The sequence below is a fragment of the Atractosteus spatula genome, chromosome 23, assembly GCF_055471065.1.
Source record: "Atractosteus spatula isolate fAtrSpa1 chromosome 23, fAtrSpa1.hap1, whole genome shotgun sequence".
NCBI lineage: Eukaryota > Metazoa > Chordata > Actinopteri > Semionotiformes > Lepisosteidae > Atractosteus > Atractosteus spatula.
The window spans coordinates 12,890,394-12,905,433 of NC_142728.1; the positions used below are offsets into that span (position 1 = coordinate 12,890,394).

The 15,040-nt window shown below is 39.1% G+C and overlaps 1 protein-coding gene across 1 annotated transcript in view; it reads left to right on the forward strand.

Annotated features, from left to right (window-relative positions):
- LOC148816182 (uncharacterized) overlaps positions 1-15,040 on the forward strand; it is a 157,172-nt gene that overhangs the window by 36,979 nt on the left and 105,153 nt on the right. Inside the window, exons 5-7 of the mRNA XM_088940638.1 lie at positions 1,692-1,745; positions 6,295-6,348; positions 7,224-7,277. Of these exons, the coding sequence (XP_088796764.1) occupies positions 1,692-1,745; positions 6,295-6,348; positions 7,224-7,277 (162 nt within the window). The remainder of the gene's footprint in view (positions 1-1,691; positions 1,746-6,294; positions 6,349-7,223; positions 7,278-15,040) is intronic.

The following is a 15,040-nucleotide window of genomic DNA, read 5'->3' on the forward strand; positions in this document are numbered from 1 at the left end:
TTAACCACGGTGTAGTTTTAGCTTAGTGAGTGTTGCTTTTGCATATTGCTAGTGTCAATGTTTTACGTTCATTGTCCAGACAAAGTTGCGATTGAATGTGATTCCAAGGTAGATATCAAATATTGACTCCTTGTCTTGTTTTTTGTAAAAAAGAGGCAGTAGTACTGTATACTGCATGAAGAATTTGTTTTGAAAAACTTCCTGTGGTCTGTATGTGAATCATGTATTCAGAGAGCATCACAGCAAAGAGCTCTCAACTTCCGCTCCCAAATAACTGGACTTGTTCCCAACGTCTGTACTATTTAGATAACAGCACATTGCCGCAGCTGAAAGGCTTTTAATTGTTACTTAACCCTTCCCTTCATTTAAGATAGGATTGCTCTACCTTTTCAAAGTTTTTGATCCTGCTTTTATCCAGGTATTCAAACAGTAACTGCAGAATATGTGTAGCTCTTTTTTTTAAAAAAATGGTTGCGGCTGAAGAGATTGCTTTTGAAAATTGCTCCACGGTTTTGCTTTTGGAAACAGTTTTGGAAACAGTTTTGTCTTGTTCAGTTAACCGGTTGCGATCGTTTAACGGATATAGTAATGAATAAAGAAATATTAGCAGAGATGACAGGAGCTGTAAACGAGGGGTTTATTTCTACTGCATGAGCTCTTTCTGTGATTCTGAAAGATAAGAGTCTGGTAAAGGGACTAAAGGATGAAAAATCATGTGCTTACGCACATAATTAAAACTGGCAACTGTGGCAAAACGAATAAAGGTCAATAACCTGCACATGCAGGGAACATTTCAAGCTTAGTAGGCACTGACATTGTCCAGACGCCATCAGCAGCAGCACTGAACTCTTCAGCCCATGATAAATGAAAGAATGAAAGACTTACACTTACATTTTCAGTTTTTCTATGATTTGGCCCACCTCCCTCTTACTTTTCTATGATGGACTAACAAATGAAACCGCAGCAAAGATGGGACAGGCAGGGGGGAGTCCATCCAGTTTTACATTTTAGACTTCTGGGAATTTCCTGGTCATGTTTGTTTTTGCTGAAGTCTTTATCAACGGTGAAGGAGACCTGTTGGGTTCCTTGCAGGATCGGACGATAAATTTTCTCCTTTTCTGCAATGTGCGGACCTGCTGGAGAAAAGCTTACCATTTTATGAAAGTGCTTTTCCATATCTGGATGCGCTTCATATTGATTTAGGGCCCGTGATAATGAATTTGGAGCATAAATAGAGTGGTTCCTTCATAAAGTATCCAGTAGCGCATGTCTGGCCTTGTAGTCGCGTAATTTTATTCTTGTTTTTGGTGCTCATGTTTTGAAAGGTTTATGGTTATTGCACATAATGAGCTTATGGTGAATACCTGTTTCCTTAAACACTTCTTTGCAATGCATACAGTACATCTGTTTCTGACATAAAACTCCACAACGTCTCTCCTACCAAAGGGGTATACCGTGTCACTGTCCACTAAAGAGCTATGTTCCAAGCAGCACAATATAAATCAGGTAACATGCAAGAGGAATTTCGTCCTCTCCAAGACCCAAGACAAATCTAGGTCAATGCATGGTTTAAGTACAGTAACACCAAAACTGCGCAAAGAGAAAGGAAATTTATCATGGTTAACCAAGGTTTTCATAAGGAATGATGGTATTGCTTAAAACGGGACTTATTTTTTTATTTGTTGTTTCAGGGTGCACCTGGTCCACATGGAAATCCTGGCCCTCCTGGTTTCCCAGGACTCAAGGTATGTACGGAAGGCTTTAAGGACATTTACAGGACATTTGTTACTTGAGTATAATACCAGGTATTGATGCTTTAGATTCACTATGTAAATAAATTCTGCACAAATCCAAAAAGGCTTGATGCCAGGTAAAAAGAAACATCAAAAATAGATGTTTATATTGTTTTAGTTAAAAATACATCCCTGTTTTTGCATCTACGGTGGGCTGGCTCAGTTACTGCACAGTGTTTCATTCAGTTAGTAATGAAATGCAGTTTCAGTTGGTAAACACAGCACATTGTGGTTTTAATGAACCATCACTGACTTTTTTTAATGAGATTTGTGATACTTTGTGTCACTATCTGTGTGATTTGCTTAAAAGCAAATCAATGGTCAGTTGGATCTTTAAAAAATGAGGAGTCAGTTCAGATGAGTTGTCCTCTAGAATGGACTGAGGGTTTTTAAGGGTTTTGAGTGGAAAGCATATATGTTGCGGTGAGTCTTTTTAATGTTTTTTTTTTCCTAAGGCAGTAGAATGACATTAGGGTCAGCTAGGGCTCTCGATGCATGCATATAACAACACCATAAATGCTTAATACATTCAGCCTGTGAAGTCACTGCACAGTTTTTGTATTCAGTAGCTGCACTGGGTTAAGACTTAAGATTGTGCTGCCATAGGCATGTGTTCTGAATATGATCTAACCACACATGTGCATACACTCATTATGTGTTCATCACAAAAGCAACTTCCTTCTCTACTGCTGACTCTAAAAGGGATAACATAGGAATTTCATTAATATTACATAAGCAATGCAAAGAAAATTGAATTGACGTGGACAGAAATACTAGTACCAGTATCTGGAGCAATTGCAGCTGCACAGTGCATGAATTTAAAAGCTGTACTTGTTTACTCCCGAAGAATCTGAGCTGACATGCTGTATTCTTGAATCTGTGCATAAGAATTCAACACTTCATGATTCACCCCTAGAACATGTCTTCCACACTTGAAGGAAAACCAGAATCAGATAAGGGAACTGGGTGATTGTAAGAAAAGACCTCATATTAAGGATTATAAGCTGCTGGGTTCTGGGAATACGATGACTGAAATGAAATGTCATAAAGGCTCATCTTTGCTTTTTCTTTCTGTATTCTAAAGCAAGCCCCCTTTCCTCTCAATCTGCTCAAACCTACAGTATTTCTGCAGTGACTTGTCTGACCTTTATTTAGAAAATGCTACGGAGAAAAGTAAAATACTTTTTAAAAACTGTGCCCTGTGAAAAAGGAAGGTAATACAAAAACCACATTGTACACATACTATACAGCAGATCTGACGAGCTTAACTGGAAGAAAATTGAAAGGGGCAGATCTTTACACTCTTCCCAAAAAGTGTTTAAACATGTAAAGTACAATTTACTTCAGGGCTCACTCTTTGGCTTTTTATCAAAATTCTGATCTCTCTAAATCCATCTTAATTCTGTGTAATTGTACATTTGCAACACAAGATAACCGTTTTCCACTTTTCCCAGAGTTCTCTGCTTTGTTTAGGCTGTAGCACATTTAATTATAAATAGGATATACCTCAAGTACTGAGAATTTGTTTCTCCTTTGAAACTATGTAAACAGTTGCAAATGCTCCCTATTCCAGTGAATGCTCAAAAACAACCCTGCACTTGTTAGACGATTGTGGTTAATTAGTTAAAAATACTTTTCATATGTGATAATGGACTCCTTTTAAAGATGTATTCTTGAGCTAAGGAGATAAAGATGACATCCCTCAATATGATGCATTTGTGTGGCTATGTAAAGGAATTTTTTTAGCTTGTACTCTTAGTTCAGGGCTAACAGCCAGATCAAGAAGGTCTCCATGTCATTCTAGAGCTCATAAATCCTTAAACCCATTGGGGAGGTCATGCAGTACGTCCCAGGCAGTAATGTGAGTAACTGGGCAAAGCAATGCAATAAATATTATGAGAACCATAACATGTTGCCCATGCAGGCACAGGAAGGTCAGCGGCGTGTGCTAATCTTTGTCTCCACACTCACTCGGGTTTCTTGTTTTGGTTTGTTATGGATCTTATATAGGAGTTCTGAATAATTTCATTTCGAACATGGCAGATCTTTACAGTTGTTGCAGGTGTAAGTACACAGAACTCCTCGGGACTCTCTCTTCTGCTCTTCTGTCAAATTCAGTTTCTACATCAGAGCATGGAAAATAGAAAAAGCTGTAAATGAGAGCAGGCTATTTAGCCCCTCTAATCCATTTGGTTGTTCGTACTTAATTGGTTGAAGGATCTCATCAGTTGTTTCTTGAAAGAAGCCAGGGTATCAGTTTCAGCAACATGGTTGGACCTCCTGTTCCATACTCCCACAGCACTTTGACGTACAGATGTGCTTCCTCTTCTCAGTTTTAAATACTGTGTGCTTCAGCGCAGTTTGCACTTGTGTCGTCTAGTTTGTGTTTCACTATTCATTCTGAGCAGAGAAACGCTGCCTTGCAGACTGTTCTTGTCGGAAATAAAAATGAAAGATCCCTTGGAGAAGAGGCTGCACTGTGATTGTACTCTCATTACATCCTCCTTGCTTGTCGGGTCTTATTCCATTCAGGCTCGGTGCAGAAACAGCTGTATTAAGTTACACTTCGCCTTTCCCTTGGATTTGGAAACTTGGATTTCTGCGGGGAGAATGTTTAAGTAGCATCTCTGAATTTTAAGATTTTTTTTTTTCCTTGAGTGTTTTTTTTTTTTTTACAGACAAGAGGGCTTTTAACATCTCAGGCTAGGACTGTTGTTTATACCAGGACAGATGCTTGAATTTCAGACTTGTTAGAAGGAGTTTACAGTTCACTGAAGGAAGAATTCATCATGGATAAGTTTATTTCAAACACAAAAAGAAAATCTTTACTAACCAAGTCAAACTTAAACACTGGATGCAACAGTTGTATACAACCTTTATTTGCTGTCTTGCAACCAGTTATCAACTGTGCTAAATTTTTAAAGACATCGTAGTAGATTTTAAAGTAAAAAATCCAGGGTTTTGATTTCAGAAGAAAATGGTGAACTCGTATGAACAAGGTATCTTAGCTGCCTCCTGCGATGCTTTATTTTCAGTGTACTGAAGTTATATTAATTAAGAATTAATAATTTCTGCCAAATTCTTGATGGGTAGACACCCATGAAAACGTCAGTAATTTCAATTAATAATGTTTTCGTTTTTATATTTTTGATTTTGTTTTTAAGTCTGCCCCTTTAAGCACAACTATTAAAGGAATTAATGTAAAGGCTGGCTTGAGTTCCACCTTTAACAAGCGTATTAAGGAGCTGACACTGTCCTTTTAAAAGGTGTTTGGCGTTATGAGCTAAACTGTTATGAGGCAGTTTCATTTTTTTTTATTAGGGCTAAACAAAGAAAAACAGCACTGAAACCACAGGAGTGCTTTAAAATCATTTTTTTTCATTTCCTTCTTTTAGCCTTGATGTGGGAACTCTGTTGACTTCAGTAGTGAAACATTATTTGTAGATGTCTGGCATTTAGACCTTCAGGCTTTTTAACATTATAGAACAAGGCGAAAGAGGCTATTCCAGGTTTTTCAGAAGTTGCTTTTTTCCCCAGAAATCTTCAAACCAACACAGGCCTGTCTCCTTTGATCTACAAGGACAAATTTTTTGTTTTTATTGCCCTCACGCCAAATTTTGCAGGCTTTATAATATTAATATATTAATATCAAGCTAACTTTACCTATACATACTGTACTCTAGTGTTGGGAAAACCTACAGTACAGAAAAAACCAAAACATGTGGACATTGCATTCAATTATTGTGTTTATGATCACGTCAGTCAATTTTTATGTGCACGTACTGTACTGTCATGGATAAAATGAAATGCAATATTAGCAGATCACCCCTGAAGAATTATGGGACTACAAAAATGACCAGTTCACTAATGTTCTCACCTGGAGAGGAATAAGAAAATAGCAGTTGCGTCAGACAGCAAACAATGGAGAGAATGTGACTGTCTCTTGGAAGAAGTACACGCTTTCCACTGCGTTTTAAATGTGCAACAGAGTACAGTATATATTTAAGTAAATCCATCTTGTATCTATCGGTTGATTTTTCAAACATTTGCCAAGCTTCACGTACTGTATGTACTAACTATAGTTCTCTACCTTGCCTAATCCCTGCACTCTAGAATTGTTTTGCTCTGATTTTGAGGTGGTTTCTGATCACTCGATACGGGAAATTCAGTCTTATGATGGAATTCTTTGCAGTTCTTGGGTAGGTGCAATTTGCATCCCACTACCTAAGAACGGAAAGGAAATTTCCAATGTCTCAACGCGCTTTTGTTATCTGGAAAGCTAGGAATAAAATTATTGTTATAGTTTAGGATAGGATTCCATTCATTACAGCTGGTAACCTTTTCAGCAAACTTTTACTTGAAGCGTTAAAAGAGCATTGGTGCCAAGTTACCATATGAAAGAGAAAGTTACCTTTCAATGCAACATGTTACTGTACATTCTACTATAGGGTTATTAAAATTACTTCAATTGATATGATTTTATTACCTTTCTGTGTTTCAGGGTAGAAAAGGAGATGCTGGCCTTTCACCTGGTAGAGCACCCAATGGGCATAAAGTGAGTGTTTTTCTTTATATTCCTATTCACAATGTAAGTCATGTAATGCCGTGCATTTAAAGAGGAGTTAATACAAAGGAATTGATCTTGGCACAGCATTGCAAGATATACTTTCTAAAGGTACAGTAAGTTGCTGAAACAAGTTCCTAATTTTAGAGGTAGTCTTCCATATAAAAAAAACACAAGAACGAACATGTTTGCTTTTCCGAAAAGATAGGCAGTGATTCTTCCTGTATCCACTTCTTTGCAGTTGAGAAGTGAAAATGAGCTCTTTCTCTTTTCCAGGCGTTCTCTGAATTTCCCGTCATGGTTTCAGTTTTTAATTTAATTTGCTGAGAGTCCTTTTTCTGTTTCCCATTGACATAGTAACATTATGTCACTAGGTAACATGCAGAGTTTCACTTTCAGTGAACCGTTATAAGACTGGGAACTGCTGCACGTAATTTAAGTGTTTGTGCTGATTTAAAGAGTAGAGAGTAGGGTAGGTTTTTGGAATTCTTTATCACTCTGATCTCTCAGGATGTACTGTACACACTACAGCAGACAACACCACACAATGTAGACAGTACATTACAAACATAATAGATAATGACTGGAAGAATAAATATGTTGTGGGACAATCAATATGTACTAGTGTAGACCATACAAAAAGTGCAGAGTGCAGGTGTGTATTGAGTCTGAGGCACTGCAGTTAGCTGTTGAGGATGCGTACTTCAGTGGGATAGAAGCTGTTCTTGAGTCTAGTGGTCTGCGCTTTAATAGTGCGGTACCGCTTGTCAGAGTGCAAGGGGGAGAAAGGTTAAAGTTAAAGTGTGTAGTGGTACGTTTTGGCTTTGTGATCCTACTGGTTTAAGATATTATTTGTGTGCTTTTAGGGAGATCCTGGACGTCTCGGTCCTCCTGGTTTACCTGGGCAGCCTGGTCGGAAGGTAAGACCAAAAGAAAAATATACAGTGATTCTACTGTATGATAGTGTTTGACTTAACAGAAAACACTGGAGGCTGACAAAGTGGAAAGATGGAGTAGAGGGTATTAACATGGTTACATTACACCCTGCCTTGGCAGTTGTTTTGGCTGATGTCCCTGCACGCAGCAGCACCTACAGTAAAAGGAATATTTTTCTCCTGAAAATGAAATTCCAGTATTAACGGCTCAAATCCGAGATGGCTGGCGTTCGGTACATGAATTTCAAGCACATGAAACAACAAATAGACTCCTACGTACTTCTTGAGAAACCACCCATCAAAACAATTCTTTGAAGACAACCATCCAGGGGGATTACTCAGAAAGTCTTTGATTTCAAGATGTTTTACTTCTTGTTTGGGGAAATAACTTAACAAGAACCAGACATGCCTTTCAGACATGAATCTTGTGTGGTAAATTAGCAACAGAAATTTTACTTTAATAATTATTATAATTAATAATTAATTAATAATTGCTTACACTTATATAGTGCTTTTCTGGACACTCCACTCAAAGCACTTTACAGGTAATAGGGGCTCCCCTCCACCACCACAAATGTGCAGCATCCACCTGGATGATGCGACGGCAGCCATTGTGCGTCAGAACGCTCACCACACAACAGCTATCAGTGGGGAGGAGAGCAATAGAGGGGGATTATTAGGAGGCCATGATTGGTAAGGGCCAATGGGAAATTTGGCCAGGACGCCAGGGTTACACCCCTACTCTTTTCGAGAGACGCCCTGGGATTTTTAATGACCACAGAGAGTCAGGACCTCGGTTTTACATCTCATCCGAAGGACGGCGCCTGTTTACAGTATAGTGTCCCCGTCACCATACTGGGGTATTAAGACCCACACAGACCACAGGGTGAGCGCCCCCTGCTGGCCCCACTAACACCTCTTCCAGCAGCAACCTTGGTTTTTCCCAGGAGGTCTCCCATCCAGGTACTGACCAGGCTCACACCTGCTTAGCTTCAGTGGGTTGCCAGTTGTGAGTTGCAGGGTGATATGGCTGCTTTAGCATTTGTTTCTTGCAGAAGATGCATCTATTTCTCACATAACTGGTACATGTTAAGGTTAGAAATGCCAGATGGAGAACATAATCAATTTGTGATAGCTGAAAACCATGAACAGTTTTATAGTTATCAGTTTATTCATAATTGCTCTCTGAATGAAGATTAATTAATGATTAAACCATTAAGAGTAAATTACATTTTTTCCAAGGCTCCAAGAAAGTTTAACTCGGAGGAAGGTCTCTGCCATGTTTCAGGTCTCCTTTAGCCAAGCATCTGAAATATCTGAAACCTCAGCCTTTTCTCTGTGACTTGAAAACTCTGGCAAAGCTATATGGGTTAAGGAAGCAAGACTACATTCTTACATGTTCAAAGTTTGATGTACTGCACATATTTTGGGGTGTGATGTAATGTGAGTAGGCATGTGTAGGACAGCAGTGTGGAGGAGTGGTTATAGACTTATTGACTGGAAGGTTGTGGGTTGTCATTCCAGGCAGAGAGCTGTTGCTGTATCATTGAGTAAAGTACAGCACTCAGATTGCTCCAGTAAAATGCAAACTTGTGGAAATGGGTACAAGTTGTTTTGCATAGAAGCATAAGCCAAATTAATGAGGATGCAATTTATTTGTGGTAGTGGACCAAGGTGGCAAGTGGGTTTTTAATAGACATTTCAGGTACTGTATGTTCATAGAATTGTTAATATCATGCAATGAACTAAGGTATTTTCCATTTATTCTGTTGGATAAACGTTTTGCACCATAGTGATATAAGCTCACCTCAGTCAAGTTTTTGCTAAAGATGCTGCACTACATGCTGGGAGTACTGCTTCACAGCAAAGTTGGCCTTTTCTTACCTTATGTATGCATGAATGCACATTACCAACGGTGACTGGAAGATTTGTTATAGAGTCTGTTCCCACATCTGAGATGTGCTTTAGTCCCTGATCTATCATTAATGCCAGATCTCTGCAGGGACGTTTCCTCAAAGCTTCTTTGTTTGTAGGAACCAGGGAATTTAGTTGTAGCTCACAACAATAAAAAACAGTTTCTTTACTCAGGTGGACAAATGTTTTATTACCGAACGGAAGGATGAAAAGAAATAACCTGATAGATGAAAGACTGTACCAAAAGTCATCTATGTGGTTTATATAATCCCTTTTATAATACAAGTTCTCCCATTTTCCTTATTTTTCTAAGCGGCGTATGTATGCAATAAAAAGTAGCTTATGCGCACATATATAATGTACAGTTGTGGTTATTAACCATGAAGTGTTAAATTCCCTTAAAACATGAAAAATATAATGTCTAAATCACCTGGCACACTTGTGATACCCACATGGTTTTCATTAAATGGCTGTGGCAGGAGGAATATTAAAAGTTGGTGGAAAAATACTTAAAGAAACAATTTATGTTAAATTACTTTTGGCAGTGGATCATCGGATTATTCTGCTCATGGTTTCAAGCCAGAAAAATCTCTGCAAGCAAAAGTGTACTGCATATAACATAGGACCATAGTGTAAAATGACATTTGCATGCAAGAACATGTCTTACCATAAAACGACAGTCGTAATTCGGCAATTATTGAAGCTGCTAATTAACACATTTTTTTCCTTGTATGTAACAAATATTACTGTAAAGACCCCTGTTCCTTCTCGGACAAGGTAGTATAATAATACCAGATGACCTAACTGCTGACTGACTATAAAGAAGTAATTATGTAATGGGACAAGCTTGCTATCCAAAAATGCTGTTTTGCGTTTAAGGTTACGTTAGTCCATTCAGTTCAGCTCTAATATAGTTAATTTCAGCACGAGCTGCATTGTTGCAAGGTTTCTATTGATATTGCTTTAGGATTCTTACTACAGTTTTACCTTTGGAAGTTAGGGATTTACTATATAAAAGTTGTGCAAGGTGAAGTTGGAACAGTTCCAGTGCGTTTTAGACAACCTTGCATAACCTTTCTTGTTAGTCCTGAGAAATATTTTTGTAATGTATGAAATCCTTATCTTCTTCTTGCTACCAAGTTTTGAAATTAGAAGCAAGGTTAAAGGAGTCCAAAAGCCTAATTTTTGCTGCATTCATACACATCTTCAGGAAACGTTAAACCTGTTGCAGTTACCGAACTTGCGGCTACAGGTATATTCGAAGTCAAGAGACAAAACTGAAGCCAAACCTGACTGGAGGTCCTTAAAACATTTATGTGGGATAGTCTTCAGAAAGGATGCAGCTAGGATTAAAACTAAATACGCCACTGGTGCTTGCAGAGTTCCGGCTTTGCTTTTGCAACTGGGACAAACAATACAAGGCTTGCCTTTGGAAGAATTTTACAGTTCCTGCTTCACAATTGGGTGTGCCCGCGTCGTGTTCAGTGCCCGCTGAGTTTGTGATGCTGATGACGGCACTTTTTTTTTAAACAAAAAGGCTCAGGAATGCAAGACTGCCCTGGCGCAATTTCTATTTCTTCTAATGAAACGAGACATACTTGGCTTCCATAAAAACTGGCAGTAAGCTCCAGAAATCTCACTCTTGAGCCATGTCTAAGCGAAATCATCCCGAGTAGGACAGTACACCTCTGACCTCCCAGTCCATGGGCGCTTAACCTCGCCACCGGGCCCGGTTGGATATTTGGCAGCAAGCCTGTGAAACCCACGTAGGAGGGTGAAGGAAAAAAAACTGTGTAAATGATCTAATAAAGGGCTGTTACACTCCAAAAAATTTCTAATGCTGGAAAATGTCAAGGAAAGCCTGGGAAAGCATCACAAAATCGCAGTTTTATTATGGAGAACATGACCAGCCCTGGGAGTCTGCGAAGTCTATTGACACTCGCCAAGCATGCCGGTGGTTTTTGTCTCAGTTGGTTCCCCTCACTCCAACCCTGTGTGTCAGTCATGATTCCGTTTGGCAAAATGTAGCACGTCTGTGCTTAGGAAGACAAAAATAGCGATCTTTCCATTCTTCTGTGTAACAGAAGCATTTTCCACATTCTGGTAGAAATGCAGTGTCCAACCCTATCAAGAGGTCGCGGATGCATCTCTTGAGTGGCTGTTCCTGATTTTGGCTGACCCCAAGATGTCTTCTGAGCTATTTAAATCGTTTCTTTCTGGCCGCAGTCATTCTCTCTAGCTCTGTGCCCACCCTAAAGTTAATTCCAGGAAGACTTTTTTTGGAGATTCGAAGAAAGCAGAGTTTTAAGGCAACCATTACTTCAGATTTTTAAATCCACGTAGACTTTGCATGTGCAGTACGTCCTCATGGTGTTTCGGAATCTCCATTTCACGGTCTTGAACAATCTGTACTTTTTTCCCCATCAGGTTGAATTGTCCTGTAGAAACTTAGACTTATCTAAGCTATACTAAATATAGGATTGTACTTCAAAAATCTTGATTGCAAGCTAGGGAGCTGCAATGTGGTGATTCATATCAAATACTTGTGGGATTAGAAATTGTTGCTTAGACTAGCAAGATCTTTGTTCACAGTCTGGATTGGAACAGCATCTTTTCCAAATCTTACAGTGGCCCTGTCTTCAAAACAGGGCAAGAGACTTGACGAATGCAGGTATTGTAGAAGCCGAAAGTCCTCATAAGTCTCAGTGCACCAATGTGTAATGAGTGAGTGCCAAATTAATACAGGACAACAAAATACAAGAACCCAGAGCAATCCACCAGCATTCTGCATTGAGCCAAATGAGAGTAAAGTGCTAATAGAGAATAATCTCCGGCAAACTCTAATAATAATATTTAAAAAATCACCTTACATTTATATACCTTAGGGCAAGTTACAGAGTTACAGTTGAAACAAAGTGCAAGCCGTCTCGGAGGAAGAACTTGACTGCTGCCTTATATCTGCATGCCACACAGCATCCTGACTGGCTAGACAAGGTGGAAGAAAGTGGCCAGAAGACTAAATTTTGAAATCGATGCATGGGGAGAAGTCAGACATGCTTGATTTTAGCAAACTGCATTATTATTGTATTTCCACCCCCTTTTATTGTTCTTAGTTGTATTTTTTTTAAAAAACCACATTATAAAAATGGCTCCTTTAACAGAATGCTGCATTGTGAAGCTCGAAGGTTGTAAACTCCTAGCGCATTTTGAATTAACTGACTGCGTCTAGGAGTGTTTTATTAAGGACAACAAAACCAGAATTTATCTCATTCATTATACCCATCTAGGAGGAAGACCCTAGGCAGTGTGATGATGGGCGAGTAGGCATGATGTACAGAATTTTAGTATTCACATCATTCAAGCACGGTGTTAAACAGGTCAGGATTTGTTTAAAATGTAAAGGAAACTCTTCAGTTATAAGCGCCATCAAATTTTGAAGTTTCAGATGATATAAAATACCATGGTTTCAATATTGCTACTTTTATGTGGAATAAACTACGTTTGATCTTAAGAGTAAAAGTGTTTCCTTGGAAAAGAAATTTGTTTTTTGGGGGAGGGGGTGTTCATGGAGTGTCTAAGACCCAGAAGTGTAGAACCTAGGTTAAGTACTCACTGTAATGAAAAGTTCTTGACTTTCACAATTAATTTTAAATTCAATAAAATGTATCCATTAAACCATAATATACTGAGCGAGACAGGAGGCTTGCTGTTGGATGTTGCAGCAGGCCATTCCTTTTCCATTGGAAAAATATGATGGGGAAATCGGAGAAGTGGACTCGACATCAAGACCAGAATGTACTGTTTTTACAGTATCTAAGAAGTGAAGTGTGTATTCCAACTTCATAGAGCGTTTTCTGCCAAGCCAGGTCTTTTCGAAACAGGCATATTGCTTCTCAATATGATTAGGGCTTTGTAGAGCTGTTGCAGTACTCCTGTTCAAGAGAGAGTGCAGTTATTCCTGCAGTCCCTTATTTAACAGGGACACCTCAAAACTGTCATGAGGAGACCCCCTTTTCAAGAAAGTGAAAAACTGTTAGGGGACAGATCTTCACTTCCCCAGAACCTGCACTGGGGAACATCTTGCCTTTTCTCTTCCACAGCTTCGTTAAGGACTATAACAGCAATAGGTTTCCCCCAGCTGTCACAGGTCTGAGCTAGAGTTTAAAGTCTGCAGCAAGGTTAGCTCTAGCTACAGGCATACAATACCATGAGTCATAAACAGTCTGAGCTTTGGAGGAACAAAAGCAAACAAGCTATAAATGAGTCAGCCTGACAAACCTGCCCCTGTCTGGCTTACACAGAAGCCCTATACTCACCTCTGACCTTCAATAGTGCAGTCTGTCACCGTTTCCAACTTGGAGAGCAGGCAGCAGTGTGGAGGCATGCTTAGGGTTCAGTCTTTATAACTGGAGAGCTGTGGGTTCAAATTCTTGTTTAAAGTCTTGAACAAGGTCTTTCACTCATATCGCAACTGTTAAATACCCAGCAGTGTCAATAGGTGCAAATGTAAGTCACTTAAGATAGAAGTGTCGGCCAAATAAGTTAGAAATCGTACTAGTAATGAGCCTTTGAGAATACAGCAGGGGAATGACAATTGTGAATGAATGATGAATCCCGACAGATGCTCTTTTTCACCATTACCATTGCTGTCTGGTGTTGTCCAGCAACCACTGCCTGAAGTGTGAACTCTAGAGTCACTGTGGTCATATCAACACTTCCAGAAGAGCAGACAAAAGGTACTTGTCTGGCAGTTTTTCCGTCATAAGTTTGTGGTGTAGTGCACTCCTCTCAATCACTGCATAGTTGTACCATCTGACTGTCCATTATGTTGTTGATTTTAGTGCTTGTTGAATGTTGAAACAAACCATTTATATAAAATGGAATGATTACTACTTGCTTCTTGGGGTGGAGCGGTGGCTCTGTGGCTAAGGATCTGCGCCTGTGACTAGAAGGTTGCCGGTTCAAATCCCGCGGCCGGCAGAGGAATCCTACTCCGTTGGGCCCCTGAGCAAGGCCCTTAACCCCAACTGCTCCAGGGGCGCCATACAATGGCTGACCCTGCGCTCTGACCTTCTCTCCCTGTCTGTGTCTCATGGAGAAAAGCTGGGGTATGCGAAAAGATGAATTCCTAATGCAAGAAATTGTATAGGGCTAATAAAGAAACATTATTAGTTATAAAGGGCTGGTGAAAATCACATGAAAATGAAAATTTACCTTCCTTTACATTTTCTTCATTTTGCTGCATGATGTTTGCATGATCTAAGACTATTCAAAATAATTGGCCTTTCCTTTTTTTCCTGCCTTGTTGGAATTCACTAACAGGGTTTTCCGTTCATGTCGCTCTCCATAAGCCAAGTTTCTGTGATTCCATTTACATCATAATCACCTACTTCTGCTGTAGCAGCTCCCATTTTTCATTTTGCTCATCATAATCCTGGAATTAGAGTATAAGCATTTACTACCTGGTCTTTTGATATTTTGCTTTTCCATAGGGTTCTGGAAAAGTAAAAAATAGCTACAATATAATAGGTTGATTTCCACAGTGAATTTCTGATTTGGGTGGTTATAGAGAAATAGGCTTTGTGTGTTATGTTTCACATCATAGCCAAGTGTAATAAGAAAGTTGCTTACATTGCTTAATGCAGAACCAGTTAATGAAAAAGGAATTTTTGTGGTTTTATCTGATTCAGTGCATATGGTAATTATATACAAAGAACTGCTGAACTGTACAATGTGTATTATTTTTAATAATTTGCCATTTTTTTCTACCCTCATGGATGAGTGTAGTTGTACAGTTTCAGAAACATAATGGGCTGATTGGAAGAGAAAGACAC